Source organism: Osmerus mordax, chromosome 11 (assembly GCF_038355195.1).
Source record: "Osmerus mordax isolate fOsmMor3 chromosome 11, fOsmMor3.pri, whole genome shotgun sequence".
In the NCBI taxonomy this organism is placed as follows: Eukaryota; Metazoa; Chordata; class Actinopteri; order Osmeriformes; family Osmeridae; genus Osmerus; species Osmerus mordax.
The window spans coordinates 9,225,365-9,250,581 of record NC_090060.1 but is presented as its reverse complement, the minus strand read 5'-3'; the positions used below and the strand labels follow the sequence as shown (position 1 = coordinate 9,250,581).

Genomic DNA, 25,217 nt, shown 5'->3' with positions numbered 1-25,217 from the left:
CTCAGATGAGTCGTTAAGAACATTGAGGTCAGGTGTGATCCATTATGTGTGGATGTTTCAAAAGCTCCAGAGTTATAACTGGGATGCTGTGAAATATACCTCCCTGCTGATCTTTTTCTCCAGCCTGAGAAGTGATCTAGCTTGGTGAGTTCCTAAACAAAAAGCTATAGGGATTATTATGATCTATTGATCTGCTGGCTGTTGCAATGCAGTGTATAATTTTGTATATTTGTGTTTACCTTTCTACTCATGTTGAACTTCTAGGGGCTGATAACTGAAGGTAATTATGCCAGAATGTTTTGAATTACATTTTGGTGCTCTTGTAGTCTCATGGGACACATTGGCCTATATCCACATTGCCTCAGTGGTATTAACAATGATGAAATATCGTAAATAATTTTCATGAAACTGATGAGTTGGCCAGTTGGTTCCATTCAGCATTTTTCTGGAGCCTCAGAGGTTGGCACATCAATAAATATGATACTGAAAAGGTGATGACAAAAGAGACCCATTGAAGGTCGGCTTTAAAGGAATACCTTAATAAGAGGATGTCATCTCCATTATTCAAATGAGTTTAATCCTGCATGTGGAGAAGGTGGGAATGCGGATCCTTAGGGACATAATGACCATTAGCCGACTGAAAAATAAAATTTTCTGTGTTGCCAAATTCTTACTGTAATTTGTTGTCTTTACTTCCTTCAGATAATTGTTTTACTCATTAATGGTAAAGGTATGGGGTTGTCAGCTGGGATAATTACCATCCTAATTGTGGATATTTCTGGAACAAATTATCCATGGTACTTTTTATCTGTCCATTTATTCTTGTGCTTTAACCCTACATATTCATGTCAACAATGAATACTTAATTATAGGTATTCATATTTAGCATTACTAAAGCTGTCTAGCGTAAATATCTGACCTGTTCTGACTCTTGGACATCACATGGCAGGACTTCTGAGTGTTTTGTCTACAGTACATACTATTCTCTACTTGCTTTCTTTCCCATATCTCTTCATCTATCCACTTATCCATCCATTACGCTCTTACTTTAAATCGATGACTCTAAATTCCAATAATTTAAACGATCAAGCTCTGAAGCCAGTCATAGTTAGGCTTGTTCATGGTTATACATAGTTATCCTTCATCTTTCCTGTTAATCCACCCCAATCTCAATCCATTTATACATTCTTCAGAATCAACTCGTTTCCCTTTTTGTCTTTCTTTCTCTCCATTGATGTGTATTGCGGCTAGTTAATATCTTATCCATAAGTACAAATTACATATTGTAGTTCTGATACTGTTTGCTCTGTATATGAGTGTCGCAACATACAATGAAATGTGGGTCTCGTCACCTTGGAATATAAGATCCTGTCGCTTGTCAATGAGGAGCGCAGACGTAGCAAATGGTAAGCTTTTCCTGTATAGTATGAATTGCCTGGGCAGTCTTGTGTCTTCCTCAACCGCGCATGGGTTAATAGCCTGTCGTGGGAAGGAATTTCAGGAAATATGACTGAACTATCTAAAGGATGCGTCCGTGTGGTGTTTAGTGGATGCGTGTTTTTTTTTCAAAGGAATTGACACAAAATGGAAATTCGAGTAAACAACAATTACTGATCTCGAATGCGTAGCCTACTGAATTGATTAATTTTAGAAGCCTCTGTCTTTAGGTTGTCTCATCAATCCTTCCAGGCATTCGGCGTCAATAAATCTGCCAACCAAGGACAGTAATTTGAGGTAAATTACTTGGGCTTGCTTACTTAGCTTTCGAATCATTCTATGGACATATTTTACCATAGCAAATAGAAATGTGGAACGATAGGGCTTTTAAAATTGACAAGAGTTGGGGGAAAAGTGCAACAGTTCGATTTTAGCCTATCCATTAGATGTGGGGCATTGAATGATCCCAATAAGCATGGACTATTAGAAAGAGGACCATCCAACAGAACCTTTCCACCTCTCTGTGGTGGAAAAATTGTCACAGTTGGAAGGAAGCATATTATTCAAATACATTTTTTTCACTCTATGGCATAGTGATTGTCTGAGAAGATTTTGTGAAACAAGTTTAAACTGGATCTTATTGCGCGACCTTGGGTGTTGACAAAGGATTTGATAAATTACTTTACTTTAAAAGACAAACCCTAATAGGTAAGTCTGAGATACAATCTTGCAAATTAAATTTTCATATTTGAAAATGTTTCACATCAAATTATGGCACATTTTCATTGCCTGGCTCTGGAACAGGTGGTTGTCCTTGCACCTGTTGTTTTTCAGATATGCTAGCCTACATTCTTCTTTTGAAGCTTTATGTCTAATTTAATGTAATTGACACCTGAGTGTTGTCTTTACTTGTTATACATTTTGTTTGAATATTGTACCGAAGAACGCTATTTTAGTCTGAAAACAGACAATATTAAAACAAAACTGTTTTATGCGAACACCGTTATCGTATGTCTAATTTACTAAATAGACTTAAAAGGTGGATTTGAAGGAGAAAAAAACTCAGTCAATATCAGAAAATATTTGTGTAATGACTAGAACGATAGCCTCTTGAATTATTTCACCCCCAAGGCAAGATTGTGCACATCTGAGTTTTAACAGGAATAGATCCTCGAAAAAAGGTATGAAATTGAAATTATGCATTGATTGATGGTGACTGATAATTATAGGTCAAAATGTTTGAGTACCACAGCTCTATCATACTGACGATTGTGCTAACAATTTACAGGAAGTGGTTTTGGAGAGCTGTGATGTACTGGAGGTGTGAAGGACTGCTTTCACACATTTCATTAGGGCACCTTGCCTCCTCGAGTGTCCCTCCCGCGCTGCAATGCCGCACGGTGACGCTTGCTTTTTTTCGCAGAAAGTAATCGCATAGGCTTTAATCACGTGTTGTGTTTGGTTGCACTTCTCTACATGTCGCTCCTCAACAGCTCTCTGTGACTTATTGTTGCTGCACCTATACCGCAACTCAGAACCTATCGCTTTGGGCTGTGCGCGCTTTGGGGTGTGTTGGCGCAGCCGCAGAGGCAGTCATTGAGGTTCGCTAATGAGTCTTCCGAACCTGTGTCCCCATGTGGAGGAATGTTTGTACTGTGGTGAGTGAGTGAGCAAAAGAGGGAGAGAGAGTCTTGGACAGAGGGAGAGAGAGTGAGAACCACTACCTGCTCCTCTCACCACTCAAATATTTACAACGGATTTCCGAGCACCGATGCTGCTGCTTTGGAAGAAACTCAAATTGGGGAGGCAGTCAGGCTCAGGCGTCTGGGGACAGGCACCCTTCTGCTGCTGTGTTTAGGAGGCGTCTGATGGAGGAGGAGGTCACAGAACCGGATCTTCTGACCGGAGGGGGCGAGGCAGGGAGAGGGGCAGGGGCAAGGGCTGAGGCAGGGAGAGGGACTAGGACAGAGGTAAATGGAGACTTGCCGGGCACCCCCTGCCTGAGGGAGGTGATGGAGTGTCCCATGGAGCCAGTGGTGCTGCAGTATCCCACAGAGCACAATCAGTATGGGTAAGCAACAGCATACAGTGGGAGAGACTGTTGGTGGGGATCCAGATTGTTTACTCGTACATGAACGTGTGCCTGCTTGGAGGGCTGGTGGATGTTTATTCCTCTCATTGCTGTTTGTCTCCCTGCCATGTTGCAATCCCGTTTCATATTCACTTGTAGTACAGTGCTTCCACTACCCTCACTCAGTCTGTGACATTGGTTTCATAATGTATGGGACTGACTTCACTTGATGTCTTTATGAAAAACGTGGCCAGCCTGTTTCAAGAGTTGCTATTGGACACGTGTTTAATATGTGTTTTCCATGGTTGTTGCCCGACGATTGAGTGTTCTTGATTGTGAATGTAGTTTTACATATTAGTTTTGAATGTCTGCTGAAGAAATCTGTTGTGTTGGTGAAATTTGATAGGAAGGAACATAAGAGTGCACCATCTTAAGTATCACAAAAATTCATATTTCACTTCCAAGTCTCTATAGCTTTTAATGATCAAGGATCATTTGTTTGTTGTCTGACTGGGTATGTATTTCAATACTGTATAGTGACTGAATACATGGTGTAATGATGCTGTAACTAATACATCGATGTCAAATGTACTCAGTATGTTAGGTCTGTATGTCATCACTAAAGTGATTTGAATAATTACTACAGCCACAGTTTTTGTACGATGGACGCACACAAGAGTGACTACAAGCACTTCATAAGATTGCTTTCTTTCTTTGAGTAAGTGTTCAGTGGGTGTGTGCATAATGTTCTGTATCTATGCACATCCAGGGGCTGAGTTGAGTGGCAAGATTTGACTGACAAATAGCCATCTGGTCTCCCAGCCACCCAGAAAGCCAGCACATGACGCTGTGGTCTTCAGTGATGTGGCAGGTTGATTAGTCACATCTTTCTTTAGGATACAGGGCTGGTCTTTTTTAACAGTGCAGCAGGTTGATTGCTCATGCCATTCTCACATCTAATTCCCCAATAACAGGGGTCAAATCCCTCTCATATGCTTGTACTGTACTTTGGAAAATGAAATTTGGTTGGCAGCAACATACTGATTAGTCATGTATCCCTTTCTCACTCACTAAGGTCAGGCTGTCTAATGTCAATATGTTGACTGGGTATAGACACCAACACAAACTGCAGCTACACTTACTGTGACTTAACTCACAATAAGATTTAACAACAGTTAACTGAGATATAAACAGCAAAACATGTCAATGCTAGGATGGTGTCCTCTCACTAAGAGGTTCAGTTCATTTGTGTGTGTTTTTGTATCTACTGTTAGGTCCAAGAAGTACTTTTATAGTTTTAAAGAGTTCCATCTCAATTTTACTTTAATCAAACAGATGACAACTGGTGACAGGTTTTGCACTATAATATATTAGCACAAAGAGTACCACCTGTGCCAGTGTCAGTGGTTAAAGGTCCATTAGATGACCTTCTTAAAAATTAATAATGCAACTTTAAGGTGTTGAATAATTACAGGATTTCTGTAAATAAAACAGTGGCCATAAAGAATGCTCTTACAATTTTAACGATTTAGAGATGCAAGTGGTGAATACTGTAGCAGCACCCTCTTAAATATTGATGCTTGGTCCAATTATTATACCTCTATAATCCACATCTTGTTTTATCAGCCTGTAAATCTGAGTGAGAATATCCGCCCTGGTCTTTGGTATGTATGCACTGGCCATTACAATCATTAGAGGAGTGATGAATATAAGGCGGAAATCAATTGACAATACAATTGAAGGAAAAAACTATACAATTATCTTTCTCTTACAGACTGTAGGTGTTTACAACCCTGGACCACAGTTGCTTGAACGTTGCTGTGCGTTCAGCCACCTTGCTATCTGATTCAGCTAATTGGTTAAGGTGAAAACATTACCAGTGAAATCGGATGCATTGACAAGCCGCTACTGTGAATGCAGCACAGTGTTTAAGATGTTCAGCGCGCAACCAGGAGGCAGCTGTTTCGATTTTGTGGTGATACCCATGGAAGATCAGTGGAAAGTCACTGGGCTGCAGCTGCATTCACGTCCCAATTTCAGTCCCACCTGTGTTCCCTGGTCACATCTGGACTTAACGTGCGATATTCTGTACAACTGGCTCACTACATAAGTGAAGAGAATCATGAGTAATGCATTTGAACTGTATTTCAAATCAACTTTTAATTATCAGTTGTTTAATTTACTGATATTGGGAATTATGATCAAAAATACATTCCAAAAGAGAGGAAAAAGCATCTGTTTTATAAACATGTTCTTAACATATTTACACACAAGTGACACAAAAACCACAACAAACCATTAGCCTGACATGGATTTCTTCCCTGTCCTTGATGAGATTATGTTTTGACTTGAGCACCCCAGTCGGCGTCGATACGTTTTTGTCTCCAACTGAGCTTTGTCCAACACACCAAGGCAGTGTTTAGCATAGCAGCCAGTACACGGTCAGACCTGTCGTATTCGACAGCATGTTGCTTCTCTGGGCTCTCACATTCCACTTCTTACTTAGCAGTATGTTCCTCCTCCTTTAGTGGGTGTCTTCATCCTACAGTATCATGCCTACTGCCTACTGTATTCAATCAGTGGTTGACAGAGTTTTCGGTTAGATAATCGTGTTACTTCAGAGCAGGGCTAGAGGTGTTAGAAACGTGACCGTAATCCTAAGAGCTAGACCTTCATTCTTTGTGTTAGATCCAGTCCTCCAGGCAAAGTGCTCTCTCATCTTCATTGTAGTTCCGGAAAACCAGGTGAATACAGAAGATTTAGTTTATTGTTGTTTCCTACAAAGATCAAGCTGAAAAATCACATCCGTGGAGTATGATAGGGTAGTGGACTGGCACAGCTATAGTGTTAATAGTCAATCAATCCTCTTATGTTGAGTTCAAATGCTTCTGACAGATAAAATGCTTAGCGGTGATCCCCCTACTGTGAGTGTTTGGCACAAGATGTGAAGAGCTGCAGTACAACAATGTTCTTAAGAGACTAGTCAAGACAGATGGTTGTACTATTAGAAATTACAACTGAGAAACGTCTAAATAATAGATGTCTGAAAAAGAATTAATCGTAACGTAACAATTTGCAAGCTTACAGCAAAATACAGCTATAACGAATGAGGCTGGAAAGTTTAATCAAACAAGAAAGAAAATATCTGAAAGACTGAACTAAATGGATGTGAGCTTTAACTTGTTTGCCAGGCTTGATGTCAACTCAGGAAGTTTTATAGGATCTCAAAGCCAGCAAAAATTACTTGTAACGAACATTCAATGGGATGAAATCAAACCAAATGCTGCTGGGTCCGTTTTGTAGACCTGTCATTATAATGTTTTACTTCACCTACCTGTGACTGTGAGACCATTTAAATTGGCAGTACATAAAACTTTACCGCCTCAGTAAATTTGATTAATCACTCCATAGATACTTTATTTAAAGTGTCAAGAGCAGCTGTTAGTTCTATCACATTGTGTTACGTCCTGAACGTGATTCATTCATCATTCTGATCTCATTCAGAATATTGTTTCCCCAAAACTGATGGCACATTTACAATGGCAGTTAAGTTTAATTAGGCAACCTTCATTTTGTGTTTAGCTAGGCTCTCTTGGGCTGCATAGAGTTTAGGATTAGCGTAGGAGCGTGTTATGCGTAAGATTTTATGTTGGTGACTATCCATAAAACGTTTTCTTCATGCCATCAATATCTAATGTTCTAATAATTCTGGAAACAGGGAGGTATTCTAAGATTTTCTGGACAGACAACCTTTTCTTGTGCTGTTTGCCGCAAATCTCCTAGTTTCCGTGTTGTAATATTTTAGAGAAAATCATTGACTAAATAATGAAATGCCACACACACCCCATGGTATACCGGTCTCACAGGATGACATTCCAGTTTAGGGAATGAGTTTTTCTTTCATTTATAGATCTTGTTACTCTTGCGCTCTGTGAAAATAAACAATATTTTTTGTTTATTAAATATAGTTTGACAGAGGAGAACTCTTGGTTGCCAAGTGGGACTATTCATGTTTTGTGTATTTACTTTATGCATCTCCCTAAACGGAAGTCATGTCACGGGAATTATTTGCCTGATGCTTTTAACATTGTCCATATTTTTCTAGGTGATCATTCAAGAGCAGCATACACCATCTGTATAACTCACTATTCCAGATTAGTCAATTGTTGGTACTATTTGAGTGTCTCTGGCTTTCAGCTCCGCTCTCAGTCTGTGTGATGGAGGCTGTGAGGTAATCCATCACGCCCCCTGCCCTGCCCTAATTATAGGGACTCGGGTGAACTGACAGTGCAAATGTTCCGTCTCCCTTAGATAGTGCACCACATGGGATCTTGGCTAACAATTGAGGATCATCAGTATTTGGGTTGCTGCCTGTGTTAGGGCACTGTGCCAGTCAGAAGCTGAATTCAAACAGCTTTGGATAAAACATGTGTGTCTGTATCCTTTCCCTCTTTACGATGTTGTTCAAATCTTTGTACAAGCATCTCTGCCTTCATGTTAATTTTTTCAATTACCTTTTATCTCACCTTCTTTCTGTCTTTTTCTCAGGGAGAAGATGCCGTTCCACCATGTGACGGCAGGTCTGCTGTACAAGGGGAACTACCTAAGTCGTTCCATCTCCAACACAGACAGTGACCAGCTGGCCAGCATCTCTGTGGAGGAGCTAGACGGTGAGGCACATCAGGCTTGGATTACAGATAAGGTTTACTGGTCATTTAAAGTGTGTTTTATGTTTAGGTTGGTAGGGTAGTTGTGATAGCAGCTTAAAGGACAAACAAGATACAGGATGGGTTCCAGATGTGCTGGGTGAGAAGAGCATTCCAGTAGGAAGGCCGGGGTTTCTTGCCTTTAGCAAAACTGTGGATATACTGTAGATTGCACTCCTAGTAGAAATATGAATCACTAATGCCTTGTGGTGGCGGCAACTCCTCCTATAAGAACAATGCTCACCTTACAAATTAAAGAAGGCAGACTGGAGTAAACCGGAAACTTGGTGAAGCATCACCAAGGAGAAACCAGGGCTGTTGTGAGGCAAAAGGGTGCTTCATGAACTCTAATGGTTCTGTTATCTCTTCAGCTGCATTCAGATACTAGTCTGTAAGTTATCACCCTTGCTTATGGACAATACTGTCTGCCGTACACCAAACACCATTGACATGGAACCAGCTAAACGATCTTAAGGCTCCCACATATTAATCTAATAATGCCACATTATGGTATAGCCAAGGACCTGGCTGGAGAGAGCACCATAATAGTTGAAGAGGTTCAAAATGCTGAGTCGTACTGATGAATTTCTCATTTGATTACAAGGGAGTTGTTTCCAAAGTGAAACATAATGCAGTACCTCACATTGGGAAAACCAAATGTGGCTTGGAAAGACAGGCTTTATTACAAACATCACAATGAATCTTTAACAATAACGGAATAAGTCTCACAAGTAATGATAAATGGAAGTACCAATACTATACAAATGTATACTGTACAAATGCAGTCAGTACAGTACATCAGCGAAATCAGACTAAGGGGTAAAGTAGCTGTATGCTGAGGCAAAAATGCAGTACTTGAAAGAGATCTGGTGTCTCAGTGCTGCATGGTTGCGGAGGGGGCAGCTCCGTTTGTGCCAGCCATGCCTCCGCTGAGACCAATCTGTGCTGCTGGGTCTGAAAGGTCAGGCAGGAAGTGCGAGGTGATTGCATGACACACACGCATGCATGCACACACACACACACACACACACACACACAAAGGCATACACAAAACCACACAGCACACACACATAAACCAAGGAAAGCTTGTAATGTATGTCACGGCAGGTTCATGGGGAAAAAAAAACATGAGATCCATGACTGAATAATAGTTTTGAAGATTTAAATTTAGATAATATTTCAAAGAATGGTCTGGATTTTAGCCTTAGGTCAAGTATTAAATCATAGTTCAGCTTTTTCTCATGGTATGCTCTCATTGAATTGAATACAGAAAGCTAAACCTTGAGTCACTGCTTTGGGCGTGTGATTGGAAAAAATAGCTAAAGCCTTGAGGACACAGTAATTTGTGTGAAATATCAGGAACCATATGAATATGAAAATGTGTCCAGAATGTCTATCAAACAAGTCCCAGACATGGGGAACTACTCTACAAAGGCCTGAATCACTCATGCTTTCTCCTGATGGATTTATTCATGAAACGCTCATTTCAGTGTATGAAAATAAATCCATACAGCTTTTATGAGGCTGTGTTTCTGTTTGTTCATTGTGTGTTTGTGTTTGTGGGAGTACATGTTTGTGAGGGTGTGTGTCTGTCTTGGATGCATGCATGTGTGTTTGTATGAGTGCACACACACTGACAAATGAGCATCCCTGGAACAAGCTTGTGTACCGTGTTATGAATGATAATGGCGGACGCTGTTTGCTCGGGGACCAGATGTTTTGGAACGCATGGACTGATAAAGAACTGTGTCTTGACTGTTTGAAGGGTAAATTACAGTCATATCTGGATCTTTATACATTCCAAAATGTGAGGCGATGCAATCAGACTACGGTCAGAGACCATGGAGAAATACAGAGAAGTGTAACATCTCAGTGTTCTTGTACTGTTGCCTAGTGCACAGAATTGCTCTTCACCAATGAAGAGCACATCAGAGGACGAGTGACATTCTCCACAGCAAGACCACAAAGATCTGGTCAAGCATGACTTCTCCTCAAACACCTGGATGACCGTGGTCTACAATTACTGGTGGAAAGACCATGTTTTGTTAATGAGTTTGCACTGTAGCAAAGTTAACTAGGAGTCTTTGATACACTCAGATCTACGTAGAAATGTGCTTTGAATCTGTGTGGCATTGACTCCAGAAAACATTTGTGTAAATATTTACCTCCCAACATCATTGTCATGATGAATGTCTTGTTTCTATTATAGTTAAAGATGGCTGAATTCACCAGGATGCCAGCTAAAGCTGCATGTTCCTGTATGCCAGTCCACTGCTTCCTATTATTCAGAGCTCAGCAGTGTGCTTAAGAATACCATGCAATCATAGTATTCTTTAGAAATATCACATTCCACCTCAATTTAAAAACACATCTCTCTCTCTTCTTCGCCCCCTCTCTCCCACCTCTGTAACTCTCTTCCCCCCTCTCTCTTCTCGCTCTTTTTCCCTCTCCCCCACAACCCCTCTCCTTTCCTTACACACGCTAATGAAATATGCATTTATATAAGTCCAGAAAGATTTGCTGACTTTTCGACATGGAAAACTCTGTCTGAACAATCAGTGGAGTCAGTCAGCGGTGTCCTACAAAACAAATCAACAACCAGGAAGCTTATCCATTACCATAGAGCTGTGTTTCCTGTTTTGGTAGCTGTTATTGAATACTGCCTACTGGTAATGCGACATAGTACATGGTAATACCTACAGTGCATGGGAGACAAACTCTTCTAAGGCTTCTTCACTTGTCTTTCAACTTCCCTTTCTTCCTCTGTCTGTTTAGGGGAAAGGAGAAGAAGGAGGAATAGGCCAGGCTAATGTCTGCAGTAGGGCGAGAAAACGATGACAGCAGGTGGAGAAAAAAAGGAGAAATTGATGTTGTTAACTGGAGGCGGTGGAGTGCAACCGATCAAATGAAGAAGACAAGATCAAAGACGAAGGGAGCGGCAGGACAGAGAGAGAGAGAGTGTTGAGAGAATCGAATTGTAAATTGAATGGAGAGATAATCACATATGGTAGCAAGAAACAGTTTGAAACATACTGGACAGATACAGTTCAAGGAAGGAGAATAGACAAGGGGATGGATGAACAGACAGTTTGGATGACCAGGAATTGTGTGTGTGTATGTGGGTGAGAGAGAGAAACAGAGAGAGAGAGTGAATAAGAGAAAGGAGATTGCCGACAACGAGTTGAGTGTGCGTCTGTTTGTTTTGGCAGAAATCCGGGAAGCGTTCAGGGTGCTGGATCGCGATGGCAACGGGTTCATCTCCAAGCAGGAGCTGGGCATGGCCATGCGTTCTCTGGGGTACATGCCCAGTGAAGTGGAGTTGGCCATCATCATGCAGAGACTAGACATGGATGGTGAGTCATGAGCATACTGTACACACACACTAACACACACTGATGCTGGACACACACATGCGCGCAAACACACTGATGCACACGCAGACACACATGCAAGTGCCAAAACACACACACACACCGTGTGCAGTCTTGTACATGAATTATCTTCCTCTGTTGGTACACTCAGTCTTCAAACACAGTTACACTACACTATACTGTCATCACATACATAACCAATGAGACACACTTGACTTGTCCTTTTAAATGTACAGGACATAATGTGTAGAATGCTGGTGTCTTCTTTTCTTACAAGCAATTGGATGCACCCGTGAACATTACTTTTGCATGATCATGATTTTCACTGAACACCTTAGCTTGGATAAGCATGGATGATTTTGCTTTGCAAACATACATCAAGCCCCAGAGCATAAAGCACCACATGACTCACACATCTAAACTCACTTGTCTAGACTCATAGGTCTGCCTAAGAGCAGATCCATGTTTGCTGCAGTCCCAAGTTCCTTTTACATCATAACGTTAAGACAGTTAGGGTTCAGGTAGTGTGAAACTATTTCCGTGTTTCTAAAGTGAAATTCATCATTTTGAGGTTGCATAGTAGTGGCTTTGATTCCAACCCTTTTCCCTTGTTGTGCCTTGCCAGAGAGCAGTTGAAATCTGCTACCTCCACAACCATCTCCAACCCATACACAACATCTGACCTCAGGAACATAGTATTAAAACTTTGTATAAAATATGTGACTTCAAGTCACAAAGTTATAGTTCTAATAAAAAAGTTTGAAGGAGAATCAGTTTCCGGAACGTTTAGCCTGCTGTTGAATTGATCGAGGGAGGAGGAGCATTCCTCATCTGAGGAACGTTAGAAAGTATTGATTGATCCCACACTGCTCGAACGGAGAAAGGACAGGAGCGGAGATGTTTTCATAACACAATTAATGTAATTGGTGTTTAATTTTTACATGCATAGACGCCACACAAATTACTCTGGTGATCAAAAGGACTAAAAACATCAAAGACCAGAACCCTCGCTGGAGGAACGGCACAGGAGCACTCTGACTGTGTCTTCGCCAAGCGAGCAGCTGTGTGAATTGGAGACATGTCGCACGTGTTCATGCATTGATTTCACACAGACATTGCAACGTCCAGATGATTCCTATCTGATACGGATGGGGCCATCTGGTTTGCTTTGCCAGGCAAACCAATCCATCTTGATGTTTATCTACTGTAGCGTAGGATCTCCTTCATGGAATGCCTGCAAGTTTGTTATTGTTGTAAGATCATGCTACTGCAACAGCTCAATTTCTTTACTCCTTTATTTACACAGGGAGTGGACCTAGGATAAAGTAAATTTTGATAGAGCTAAAGTCCATTTGGGCGCAAAGTGTATATATGCAGTTTATGAAAATGAGAATTGAGAATGAGAATTTGAAAATATGATATATATTCGTTTTTTTATGTAAGCGATGGTAACCGTGGTTACAAGTTCCTCAAAAATGCTGACTCCCCCTTCCTACACCATTTTTTCTAGCACCTTGACCTCCTCACCCTGTCAGTCCCCATCCTTCCCTCCATTCCTCCATCCATCCTGCATGACAGCTCACGGTGTCCCCAGAGAAGGGGGTCACATCCCTGCATGCATATGAACTCCCACATGGGCACAGGGACAATCGATGCCATCAAACCTGACAGCGCCATCTCCCCCAGGGACAACCCCGCCAGCGGGAGGGAGAGGAGCTAAGGCAGGGCAGGTTGCGCCACCCTGCATGGGCAGCACTGTGTTGACAAGGTCACGCAAGGATAGAAGGAGAGGTGGTTGAACGATAGGCAGAAATGAAGGGGGAAAATTAAAGAGAAACGAAGGAAGAAAGAGGACCTAGTGGAAAAAGGGGTTTTAGAGTATGCAGAGATGGAGATGAAGGATTATATTGTCTGAGGCCCTTCTGTCCACGGGGGTTTCTACAGAGACTTTGGCGCTCTGCAGGTTGGTCAGCTGCATGACTACAGTGTTGGGACTCATTTCAACCATGCACCCAAAATGCTTTATGAAAGCTCTAACATTACATTTACATTTAGTCATTTAGCAGACACTCTTATCCTGAGCAACTTACAGTAAGTACAGGGACATTCCCCCCGAAGAAAGTAGGGTGACGTGCCTTGCCTTGCCAAGGACACAATGTCATTCGGCACGGCCGTGAATCGAACCGGCAACCTTCATATGGTTGCTGTGCCAAAGATTTGCTTCATTTCAGTTGATTTGACATACAGACACTGTACCATTTATTATTATTTTGTTCTTCATTGACATTACCATTTAGGATAGTCTGCTTAAGAACTATTCCTTTTGTAATCTTAGCTCTTCTGATTGTCTTATATACCATGTCATCAGATGGTTACCGTATCTTCATCTGGTTCCAGGTGATGGACAGGTGGATTTCGATGAGTTCATGACAATCCTTGGACCCAAACTCCTTTCATCTGAAACAAGGGAAGGCTTCCTGGGAAGTACAATAGACAGCATATTCTGGCAGGTAAGGCATTTACATATGGCCCAATTTGGTCGACCACGTTGTAGGGGTTAATCTATTAAACTGAATATTAATTGAATGAAGCAAGCAGCCAAGACTAGGGAAAACTGTGTGAGTGTGTTCTTGTTTGATGTTATTGGTGTGCCGATGCATCACCAGTATAAAGTTGCATAATTGACCAAATGTAGATTCCCTGAGACATTCCCAGGCAGATACTGTACAGAAAGGTCTAGAAATGGAGAATGTCTGAGATGTCACAGAAACCAGTGAGGAGGGAAATATGACAGTGAGAGTGGCGTGAGTGAGAAAGAGAAAGAGGGAAAGTGTGTGAAAACGAGTTAGACATCTAGAGGGAGAGTGTGGAAAAGAGAATGACACTGAACGAGTGAGTGTAAGAAAGAAAGACAGAGTTACGTTTGACGCTGACGAGGACACTTGGCAAGGAGACGCGGCTCTTTAATGCCATCAGCACTGTGACCTGGGCACTCTCACTGGGGAGAAGGAGCTGTTGGTTTACAGTGAGGACATGCTCTCTGATGATATGTGTTCACACTCAGTGAACTCAGTGCCACTTCCGTTTCACTCATGTCAGGCAGCACGACCTTGGCTCACCGTGGAGAGCGGATGCAGAGCAGGTGGTTGTCTGGAAATTCTTCCGTCTGGTTAAAGCGAGGGGGGAATCATCTGCTATATTTTATGAATAATGTCACAGGAGGAATTGCGCTGCACATTCATCATCTCGGAATAAATGAATACCCATAGGCACTTAGAGAAAATGTGACAAGCTAACCTAATATTAGTTATGATCCATATCTCTCTCTGCTTTGTACCAGCAAATATATATCACAGTTATTTCATTTTGATTATCACCCTGAAATTGACACGGGTGATTTGTAGCTCACAGGGAAGCTTGGTTTTCTTTTTAGGTGCAGCAATGTGTGACTCACCAGTTTGTGCGACTCAATTGCTTTACCACCCTTTTCTTGTTTGATGTACTCCTGTCAAAGGCAATTGGCACTGAAGGTGAAATTTTGTCTGTGGGGTTTCAACCCTTTTAGGAGTCTCGTCACCAGTGGGCGAATTAAATAGGGGCCTTTAAAAATGGCGCTCCCTACGCCTTTTTTGTAGTCAGTTTGTCTGTTTTTCTGATTTCTTTATGTACTTTTGACTTTCTAAAGCATGAGGTGGAAGTAGTTTGTTTTTCTGAGTCAGAAAGCCTAGATGTGTAGTTTATTCCAATGAGTGAAGAGATCCGTGCTGCCATTTACATAGATGAGTTAGGTAGCATCTTTTTTACCGGATGCAGAGATGTCACTGCAGTACTGTAAAAATAGAAATTATTTGAAATTATTTATTATATTATTTGAAATAAGTTGGAAAAAAGACTACACTAACATTTCCTGTAGTATTTATCCTAAGTATAACTATAAGAAAATGTATCTATGTGGCAGGTCAGTTGTTGAGATACATTTGTTGTCACTTGTGTCAAGACTTTACCTAACAATTCACCTAAATGAAAGACACCTGAGACATCAAGAAACAAAGTGCTTGAGGCCCTACAAGACGACTGCGATACTCTCAGAGCTTTATGACTGATAAATCACTTGCAGCCAGGACAACATTTTCTACATTTAAATAGCCAACCTGTTCCATAAAACATGAATCACAACAGGCACAGAACAACAGCAGTATGACACTGAAAGTATTAGCCATGCAGGATAGTTTACCTTCTAAACCTTCCTTGCGCTGTCAATACATTTGGTTGCAGTTCATAACTCTGGGTCTAAATGCGGGCTGGCTGGGGTTCAGAGGATTCTGCCATTCAGTATTTATTCTCCTTTGCACTTTGTGTCAGGATCAGTCTCAGGGCTGTGTCCCTGAGCACAGGTTTCTCTTACGCCGCCATGCTGGAGGCACAAGCATGCTTGAGGCACTGTCAGGCAGCTAGCTTATTAATTACACTTGAGAGGATTTCCGAGGCCTGGCTATAGCCTCAGAAGGAGTTGTGGTACCACTCTTCTCATGGAGCATCGACTATAGAGGACCATGTTCCCCTAACTAGCATAAAATGACTTTCAAACGCTGACTTACTCCCTTTCTGCCACACACTCAGCTATCTACAGTATTTATTTTTGAAGGTTGATAATGTTCCTAATTACGTCTTCTGGATAGACACAAGCATGTTATTTGTCAATGAACGCATTTCACATTCATTTTCACATGTAATTGTCCTTGCAAACACACAAGGTTTTTCGATTGAAGCTCTAAATTTCCACGTGTCACTGATATCACGTTGTAGGATTTCTCCTTCTCTCCTTCTGTTTTCTCCTCTGACTAGCACATAGATCAATGATTAGTTAGGGAAGCGCCAAAGGGAACTCCTGCTGTCCCTTTGTTATTGTTCCTTTAAGTGGTTTTGTTGTTCATTATGTCACAATACATAAATAAAGGATAGTCTAGCTCTCTTTTCCCCTCCATAGTTTACAAAGCTTGCTCTTATGGTGTAGAATGTTGAAAGGATGAAGCCTTTTTTTGTTCAAATTCCATGTCCCTTTTACTAAATTGCCCCTGGGTATGAAAGCAGACTCTCTGCATGAGTAGTGATGCACGGATACTGTGTCTTCAGATAATGAAGAATTGGAATCTAAATGATATACAAATGTACATTAAGAGTTGGGGGTGGGTATAGCTCAGGGATTAAAGAATATTTGACTTTAGGTCAAGAGGGGTCACTGTCGGTTCAAATTCCAGCCTTAAAAACTTCTTTAAAATGTCTGCTGAATAAATAAATAAAATTGGTTGTTGTGATTCACATCTCAGTGTTTCTGACCAAGAATATGACAGGCAAGAAACAGTCCAACTCTAAGGCTTCTCGTGTCTCAGAGTCAAACATCTCACTATGTAACAGTGGCTACAAGAATTAATTTGCAATGTTGATGAACGTGTTTCAAAGTGTAGCACGGGACGTTTTAGTCATCTACGGTTTTGCTTACCTAGCACCAACTTCCTAGAGTGTAGATATGATAATGTGGAGACATCATTTTACCAATCTATAGTACAGTAATTACAACCATCATTATCCTTTATTATTCTTTATCTAGACTTATTGATGAGGTTCTCAGACTCACATAATGATTTAGTCTCATGTCTCATGCAGAGGTAGCCCCAATGACCCCAAAGCAAACCTCTTGGCTGTACACAACATTATTTTAATCCCAACACTTCTGCTTTTCCGTATAAAATAATAAATCACCTATCACATGCCTGTATTTTGTACCTATCTTCCCATGTTTCTTAATAAACACGCTTCTGACAAGTTCTCATCATTAATGCATGTAATTTGCTGAGTGTTAAGAAATATTTAAGCAAGCAAATTCAGTTTGTAACCTGGGGCATTTGTATGTTACTCAATATAGGAATAACATGTGGAGCAATGTTTGATTGAGGAAGTCAGAGCCGGGGCTTTGAAGGGAGCTGAGCTGAACTGATGCATCTAGACTCATTTGATTCTCATTAAACATTTAAAATGTTGTTCTTTCACACAAATATAACAGTATGCTTAGAATATTAACAAACCCTGGCTTCAGACAGCTTCCAGAGGTCGTGAAGGGAATGCCATCAATTTGCTGTTTACTTGTTATACAATTTCAACAAAACCATGGATGTTTTTTTTTTTCTTTACTAAATAGTTCCTAAAAAGTGTCAAGCAGGTGGACTTTCAGCCAAATGACCTTGTTCGTATTTATAAATATGTTTTTCTCTCTGTCTATACTTTTTTGGGGCTCCTAGCCTATCACCTGCAAAACGAAGTGCAGGATGCCTGTCTTTGTGGCGTCTCCTTCACATTCAAATCACACAACAAGAAGTGGAAAGGACTATTTCAGATTTCTTCCTTTGAAAAGGACTAATGTGATGTTGGCAAGCCTGTGTCTCACATAAACTTCCTTTCGTAGGTAATTGACAGCTGGGTGTACTACATGACAGATTATAATGTGCCACAGAGAGCTTAGACAGAGCAGAGTAAGTCAGACTGTTACTCAGGCCTCCTCAGTTGTCCTGCGCTCACACTTTGGAAGGATTGTGTGAACTCTGAAGCCTTGGTTAAATAGCATGACATCTAATATGTGTGCAACATGTAGAATTCCAGTTTTGTTTAGAAAATGAATGCCAGTCCATCTGTTCTACATTTTCACAGATTTTCATTTTCACCAAAATGGGGTTCACTGTATTCATTGACATTCACCCTGAAATACTGTCCAATATGGTTTTCTTTTTTTATCTCAAACATGCGCCTGTTGTTATGACTGGGTGATTTAATTGTTTAGCGTTATGGACTGTAAGCTACAGCCATCTAATAATGTTCATGTAATTATGACTTGTCTTGTGAAACCATATTAAATAGCCAATAGCGTATGGACATTGTTTAGTACTGTATACTGACACCTCCTTGTTGAACTTCCTGATTTAAAAATCAGGGGCATAAATAGTGAGATGGTTCTCACTTGGTTTCTATAACTTTTCTGGGAAGGCTTTCCAATAGATGTGTGAACATCGATGCTGGATTTGCTTCCATTCAGCCACAAGAGCAGTAGTGAGGTTGGGCACTGGTGTCGGGTGATTAGACCTGGCTTGCAGATGGCGTTAGAATTGATCCAAAATGTGTCTCGTGGTGTTTAGGTCAGGGATCTGTGCCGGCCAGACTTTTGTCATTAATCACATTGCCTAGTATTTAGTATTGGCTGTTGATTGATTGGCATCAAATGGAGAATAACCTCTCTCTCTCTCTCTCTCTCTCTCTCTCTCTCTCTCTCTCTCTCTCTCTCTCTCTCTCTCTCTCTCTCTCTCTCTCTCTCTCTCTCTCTCTCTCTCTCTCTCTCTCTCTCTCTCTCTCTCTCTCTCTCTCTCTCTCTCTCTCTCTCTCTCTCTCTCTGAGCCTTGTCAATTACAGTGAAATGCTTTTAACTGAACAAGTTAATTATGCACTGTCTAATTGACTGTGGAATTATTGCCACAGGACATATGGAACATTATCTAAAGCTTTCCCTCCCACCAGTAACAGTGACACGCAGACAGGAAATGGCAGGGAACTAATGATGTAAGCAATTTTGATGGCTTTTATGTTCTTTTTTTAAAGAACTTAACAGAAGCCGTCAGCTGAGGTTATACTGTAATAACATGCTTTTGCATAACTGTTGATTGTTGAATAGTTTTTTTCACCCAGTTTTTTTTTCACCCAGTTTTCATGTGGAATGGCATGTGAGAGTCTTATATAGATATTTTCCTGAGGCAGAAAGGACAGATGTATAAATCATTCAACATCAATAGGCCTATTTCTTATATTGTTGTTTGAGGAAACAATGCTTTAGACCTTGAATGTCTTAAAAGTACGGGTTTAAAGCACATTTGGGGCAACATTTAGGAATAAATATCCCCTGATCCTGCACTTTTTACAAAATCATTTGGATATGATAGGAACCCCCCAACCCTCTCTCTCTCTCTGTCTTGCGCTCGTTCCCCTCACTCTCTTGGTCTTGTTTCTGCTTCCAGCCGTCTGGGACCACACTACACTGCTGACACACTGCGACAGTTAATGACACAGGCCATTTATGTGTGCCTGATGGATTCAAGGCCCCTGTGGAGTATGTAAACATGTGGAGAAGGGGCCTGCCTGCCTGCCCACAATGTGTAAAAAAGGAGAAGAATCATAGCAATATTGCTGCTGTCAAACGTGACCATGAATACCAATGGAGGTGGCACAGTGAACCAGCATCACAGCCCCAGCTAATCATGAACCCTCCCGCTCCGTTGTACTAATGACCCTCCATCAAATGTTTAAACTCACAAAGAGCTCCGTGTGTCTAATGTGCTCCATCCCAGCGCAGGAGCCGTGAGCTGGGTTAGGAAGGTGTTTGTTTCAGTAATTCAACCTTCAACTGCCCTTTTACAACATCCACTTACCCCTTACATCCTCCCTCATACTGTGCCTTCTTACACTTTTGTAATAACTCATACCACTCATCCTATAACACTTAATACCATTTAATTACCCAAAATTTCCTATGTACCTACAGTGTTTTTACTGTAGGTATTGCTATAGTGATCTATACCCTCTCACTCTATAGATTGCATGATTGATTGTAGACTTGAAGTTCAGCATTCTTTAGAAGTACCACTATCGCATACTGTATAGACACTCAGCTTGAGATGCAATGTTTCCTCACATAGACAAAGAACAAAGAAAACCTTCAGGGCTCTCTCTCGGGCTCTCTCGGGCTCTCTCTCTCTCTCTCTCTCTCTCTCTCTCTCTCTCTCTCTCTCTCTCTCTCTCTCTCTCTCTCTCTCTCTCTCTCTCTCTCTCTCTCTCTCTCTCTCTCTCTCTCTATGTCTCACTTTGAGTGTGTTTGTTTCTCTGTCTCTCTCTCTGTCTCTTTTTCTCTAAAAGAACCCTGTTATCTGTTTTACTGTAGCAGTTTCCCTCCAATCTCTCAACAACATCCAACTTAGCGAGGCAACATCTCTTTCAAAGCTTAGCCTCTTTGCTCCATCTCTCCATCTTTCTTCCTCCTTCTTACTTGTGCCCCCTCCCTCTCTTCCTCACTCTCTCCCTGGTGTTCCATAGCTTTAATTACATGTGAGTCACCTTGACTACCTTTTAAGCATTTCATTTTATCACAGCACTTTCCCACATGCTGTATCAACTATGGGAAGTGTCAGATAATTACTGCATCTTTCATGCACACTCACACTTACACACAACCTTCACACTCATACTTACACACACACCCGACACACAAACATACACACACACACCTTGCATGCTCAGAATTTGACAGTTTGCTGTGGGAGTCCTGGGAAATGTAAAAACATAAATGCTTAGCACAAAGTAAAGACACATTTTAATGTGAGCTATGGTGGCAGGGCTAACAAGGGTCTTTTTGCATTACGTCTAACCAGCAGAAGGTGGTTGTGTAACCACAATAACAAGACCCAGAGAGAGGCAAGAGGAGAGGCTTCTTATCATTCGTTTTTGCTTTCATCTCACGTGTTTTGTCCTTTGAAGGTTATGTACCTGTAGTACATGTAATACATACAGACTTTACATCTACACACTTTGCACAGGAATCAGCGGGACCACATGCTGTCCCTTTGTTGTCTTCTCCTTCCTCTTATCGTCTTTTCATCCTTTTTCTCCGTATCTATCTGCCCCTCTCCTTCTACCTCTACTACTACCTCTCTTTCCTAGGGACTGGAATTAATTATAGGAGACAGAATGTAAAGATTCAGTGAGTTCCTCTAATGAGGGTCCTGAACCCTACTGTTCACCTCCCTACCCCCACACCCTGCTCCCCAAGAGGACATAATGGGAGGATTTTCTCCTTGCTTAATCATTAATCAGACTACCAGTAATTGCCTATTGATGACGAGCAACAAGTAGTCCTTTCCCATTGGATCAAATGAGTTGTTGGATAGTCCTCTTCTCTCATGGCAGGAAGTGGTTGGCAGACGGTTTATACTACTTGGGTTGTGTGCACATATTGATGTATACACTTTGCCTCTGACAGAAATCCGTCATCTCCAATACAATGTCAATATAGACAGAGTTTTTCACATTCACTTTGTTTTCATGTTCCTTTTGTCAAACATTTCTGTCTGCAAGTGAATCAGTGCAACAATCATTTTTGCAGCAGGAGGGAATGGTGTTGAGTAGTCTGTGGTTTCTAAAATGCTTCTTCACTGCTTGTCAGCTCTTTATCTGATGCTGTTTGATGGGAGCTGTATTAGTACAGGAATTTCATAGCACATAAACCCCAATTTACTTTGTATTTGTTTTTGTTTTTTTGTCTAGTTTTTTATAGGAACTTGTTGCTTAACTGACATTAACTACCTAACTGGTCCGATTTAAGGCACTGATTTGGGGGCCTTGATGGTAAACTTAGTTTTTTCCTTTTGGGTTTGTCCTTCCTGGTACTTCCTGCTCATTAAACAACATTTCTCTCAGCTGCTTTATTTGACCAAATTTGAGTTTGAATGGAAGGTTCCTGTAATCAGTCACCCTTTGGCCCTTTGACAAGTGCTGATGTACTACATGGGAACAAGAACAGGATATCTGTTATCTGTCTGGTCAGCATTAAATGGAGTCTGTCCGGAGAAACGTCTTTAATAGTTTGGTAAAAATGTAGACTCTTTTACATATTGGAGACATAAAGGAAGAAAAGATAAATCTGAGCATCGTTTGAGCTCTGTGTTTGCTCAGCCTGATGTACTCATCGACAGTTCTCTCAATGGCACAGTGGACATTGTCCTTCCTAATAGCTGGAACAGCGGAATCAGTTCTGACCATTAGCACACCTCTTCCTCTCTGTCCTCATCTGGTACATGGTTAGCTTAGCTGGATGCCACTGCTACCGACAGGCACCTCACTTCACCCCTGGTTGCCTGAGTAGTTTGAGGTGGAGATCCTAATGGCCTAGTATTGATTCCTCTGTGCTGCTGGCATCCGTGTTGTGTGTCATCAGCTTTACATCACCACTGGATGTCCCACTGGATGTCCCACTGGATGTCCCCTGCTGGAGGGTCCACTGTCCGATTACTTTTACAGAACTCTGACTCTGTCAACAGTCTCAGCTCCAATGATTGGTTCAGGCCTGGCTGTGATGTTGTTTAGGCTGGGATCAACACTGCTTTTGGACGGCCATTTTACAACCCTATGAGCAGAAAAGCACTGAATGAACCCTTCTTTGGTTGGCTCGGGAAACATAATAGTTCAAACATTTTGAGTGACAACGACTTAATTCTATAAACATTAGCACAGCCACACAGATTTGAGGATCAGTCTCAGGCTCCTCTCATAGCATGGTACTTTTCTTCCGCTTCACCAACACTAACAACATGAAAGTGTTCCAGTGTTGATTAGAAGCCATTGTAATGGTGCAACTGTAATCCTGACTTCTCTGCTTTAATGGGCTTTTGAAATTAAGTGTTTTTGTTCTCAAAGATGCTGCTTGATGCCTTTCTAATGACTATTTATGCCTTTTTATACCCTTGTGAGAACCTGTTGCTTACTGTAGTTTATTTAGCGAATATTGAATCAATGATGCATCAACAAGTTCATAGTGGCGTAATAATTTTTGTTCAACTCTTGATGATATATTCATGCTGCTGACAGGTGCCCTATTGACTACAGACTAAGCTTATGCAACACCTTTATTGACCGAGAGTGCAGGTTCCTCAGTTACCCACACAGTAATGGTTTGTTTTGTCAGAGTCTCCCAGCTGGGTGTCACGGCTGTCACCTGAGAAAAGTACCAACAGATACTCAGGCAGCCCCACAGTCCACTACAAACCTGGCTAGACATTGTATGCTGCTTCTCAAAGTGACCTTGCGACTGTGAAAACAACAGTGTCTCAGTTGGTTGGTCTTGAGATTACAGTAACTTTACTGATTAAATGATTTGAGGTTTAAAATAGGGAAGCCCTTGTCTTTGTGAGACAGTAGGTCAGATAGGTCAGAAAGGTATATCGTTCTTATCTTTTTTGTATATTGTATCTAGCTCTGTTCTAGTGGTAACTAGGAATCAGGAAAATGTTTCACAATCGTATTCTAAGTGGATTCATGTGTGAAGCAAATCAATAAGCACTTTACCATGGCAATTGGTACACACATATTCACATAGACATAGCATAGAGGTCCCATTATGATTATATGTCATTCTGCTGTTTGAGGCTGACAGGAGGCTGATGGGTTATCAGCAGGACAGCAATCTTAGCTGCTTTTACTGATATAGATTGACTAGGACTCTCAGTGTATCAAAGTCAGGTAGCTGAGCGGTTAGGGAAGCGGGCTTGTAATCAGAAGGTTGCTAGTTCGATTCCCGGCCGTGCCAGATGACGTTGTGTCCTTGGGAAAGGCACTTCACCCTACTTGCCTCGGGGGGAATGTCCCTGTACTTACTGTAAGTCGCTCTGGATAAGAGCGTCTGCTAAATGTAAATATTGACGAGCATAGATATTTATTCAGACTTGTTTGAAAGTTTTTTGCGCAACATCTGGAAGGAAGCAAACTTTCTCATCTTCAAATGATTGTCTGTGAGTGCTCAGGCCAGGAATCTGAAAGTCCATCAACACTTGGAAATCTTGACTGTCTGCAATTGCGTCACACACCACACTCCGCTCTTAAGGGATTTGCTGTTCAATGATAGGGGAGGAGATGGGGTACAGCAAGATGATCAGGGTTCACAGTAGAGGTCTTGGAGGGTTTCAGTATGTCAGCATATCATATCAAAATCATGATGAAGACAAGTAGTTCCTTCCAGGGGTGCTTTCATCTTCTTTGATCTGGATCTGTAAGGGTCTAAGATCTTCACTGTCTATCCAGGTTGTTCCCCACACAGCACGCAGAGCATGGCGTGTTAGAACATTCCCACAGGGCCGATCTGTGTGAACTGGGTCCAGCCCCCTTTGTGTTATTCCTATACTCACTCACCCATGAATGTCACTAACTGTGCCGATAAGATGACGGAGGCAGTAAGCGGAGAAAAGAAAATTTAATTAATCTTTCTGCCAGGGGAGAGATGAATGAATTTATCCTCTGGTACATTCCTCATTCGCTCACAAATGACAGAGACACTATCTTAATGTCCCCTGGTGATGACATGGCTCTGAAGAGAACAGGGAAGTGACATGAAGGGCGTGTTTACATGACCCCTGAGAGCCCTGAGAAAGAGAGAAAACAAAGCGGGTGTTGTTCTCTGTTTGGGTAGCAGATGCTGATGAATAGACCCTGGTGGAAATATTTAGTGTGGCTTCGAGTGTCATTAGTTTTTTGAATGCCCAAAGAAAGGATAATAGATGAAAAGAAACAAATAGCTCTAATTTTTGCATAACTGTTTCAGACTGTTGGTCATAAACACGGGTTTGATTTGGCAATTATTTTTTATATTCCAAACTCAGATGAGCCAAGTAAAACTTTATTAATCCCAAGGTGGGGAAATTTGCAGCAGCAGAGAGACCGGCGAAAGATTTTGATAAAACTAAATAATGTTTACTATATACAATATTAACACATCAACAATGTAAACATATTAACAACAACAATAGAAACATGTAAACAATAAAACACATGAAC

General features: G+C 41.3%; 1 protein-coding gene across 2 annotated transcripts in view; it reads left to right on the top strand.

The window, feature by feature from the left end:
* The first annotated feature begins 2,066 nt into the window (after positions 1 to 2,066).
* Positions 2,067 to 25,217, top strand: part of caln1 (calneuron 1) — a 29,748-nt gene continuing 6,597 nt past the window's right edge. Inside the window, exons 1-4 of one of the 2 annotated variants that reach the window (XM_067246423.1) lie at positions 2,067 to 2,145; positions 8,057 to 8,178; positions 11,424 to 11,567; positions 13,983 to 14,095. In XM_067246423.1, the coding sequence (XP_067102524.1) occupies positions 8,064 to 8,178; positions 11,424 to 11,567; positions 13,983 to 14,095 (372 nt within the window). In that variant the 5' untranslated portion in view covers positions 2,067 to 2,145; positions 8,057 to 8,063. Of the gene's footprint in view, positions 2,146 to 3,305; positions 3,509 to 8,056; positions 8,179 to 11,423; positions 11,568 to 13,982; positions 14,096 to 25,217 lie in introns of those variants that run through there. The other variant, XM_067246422.1, reaches the window with a different exon arrangement.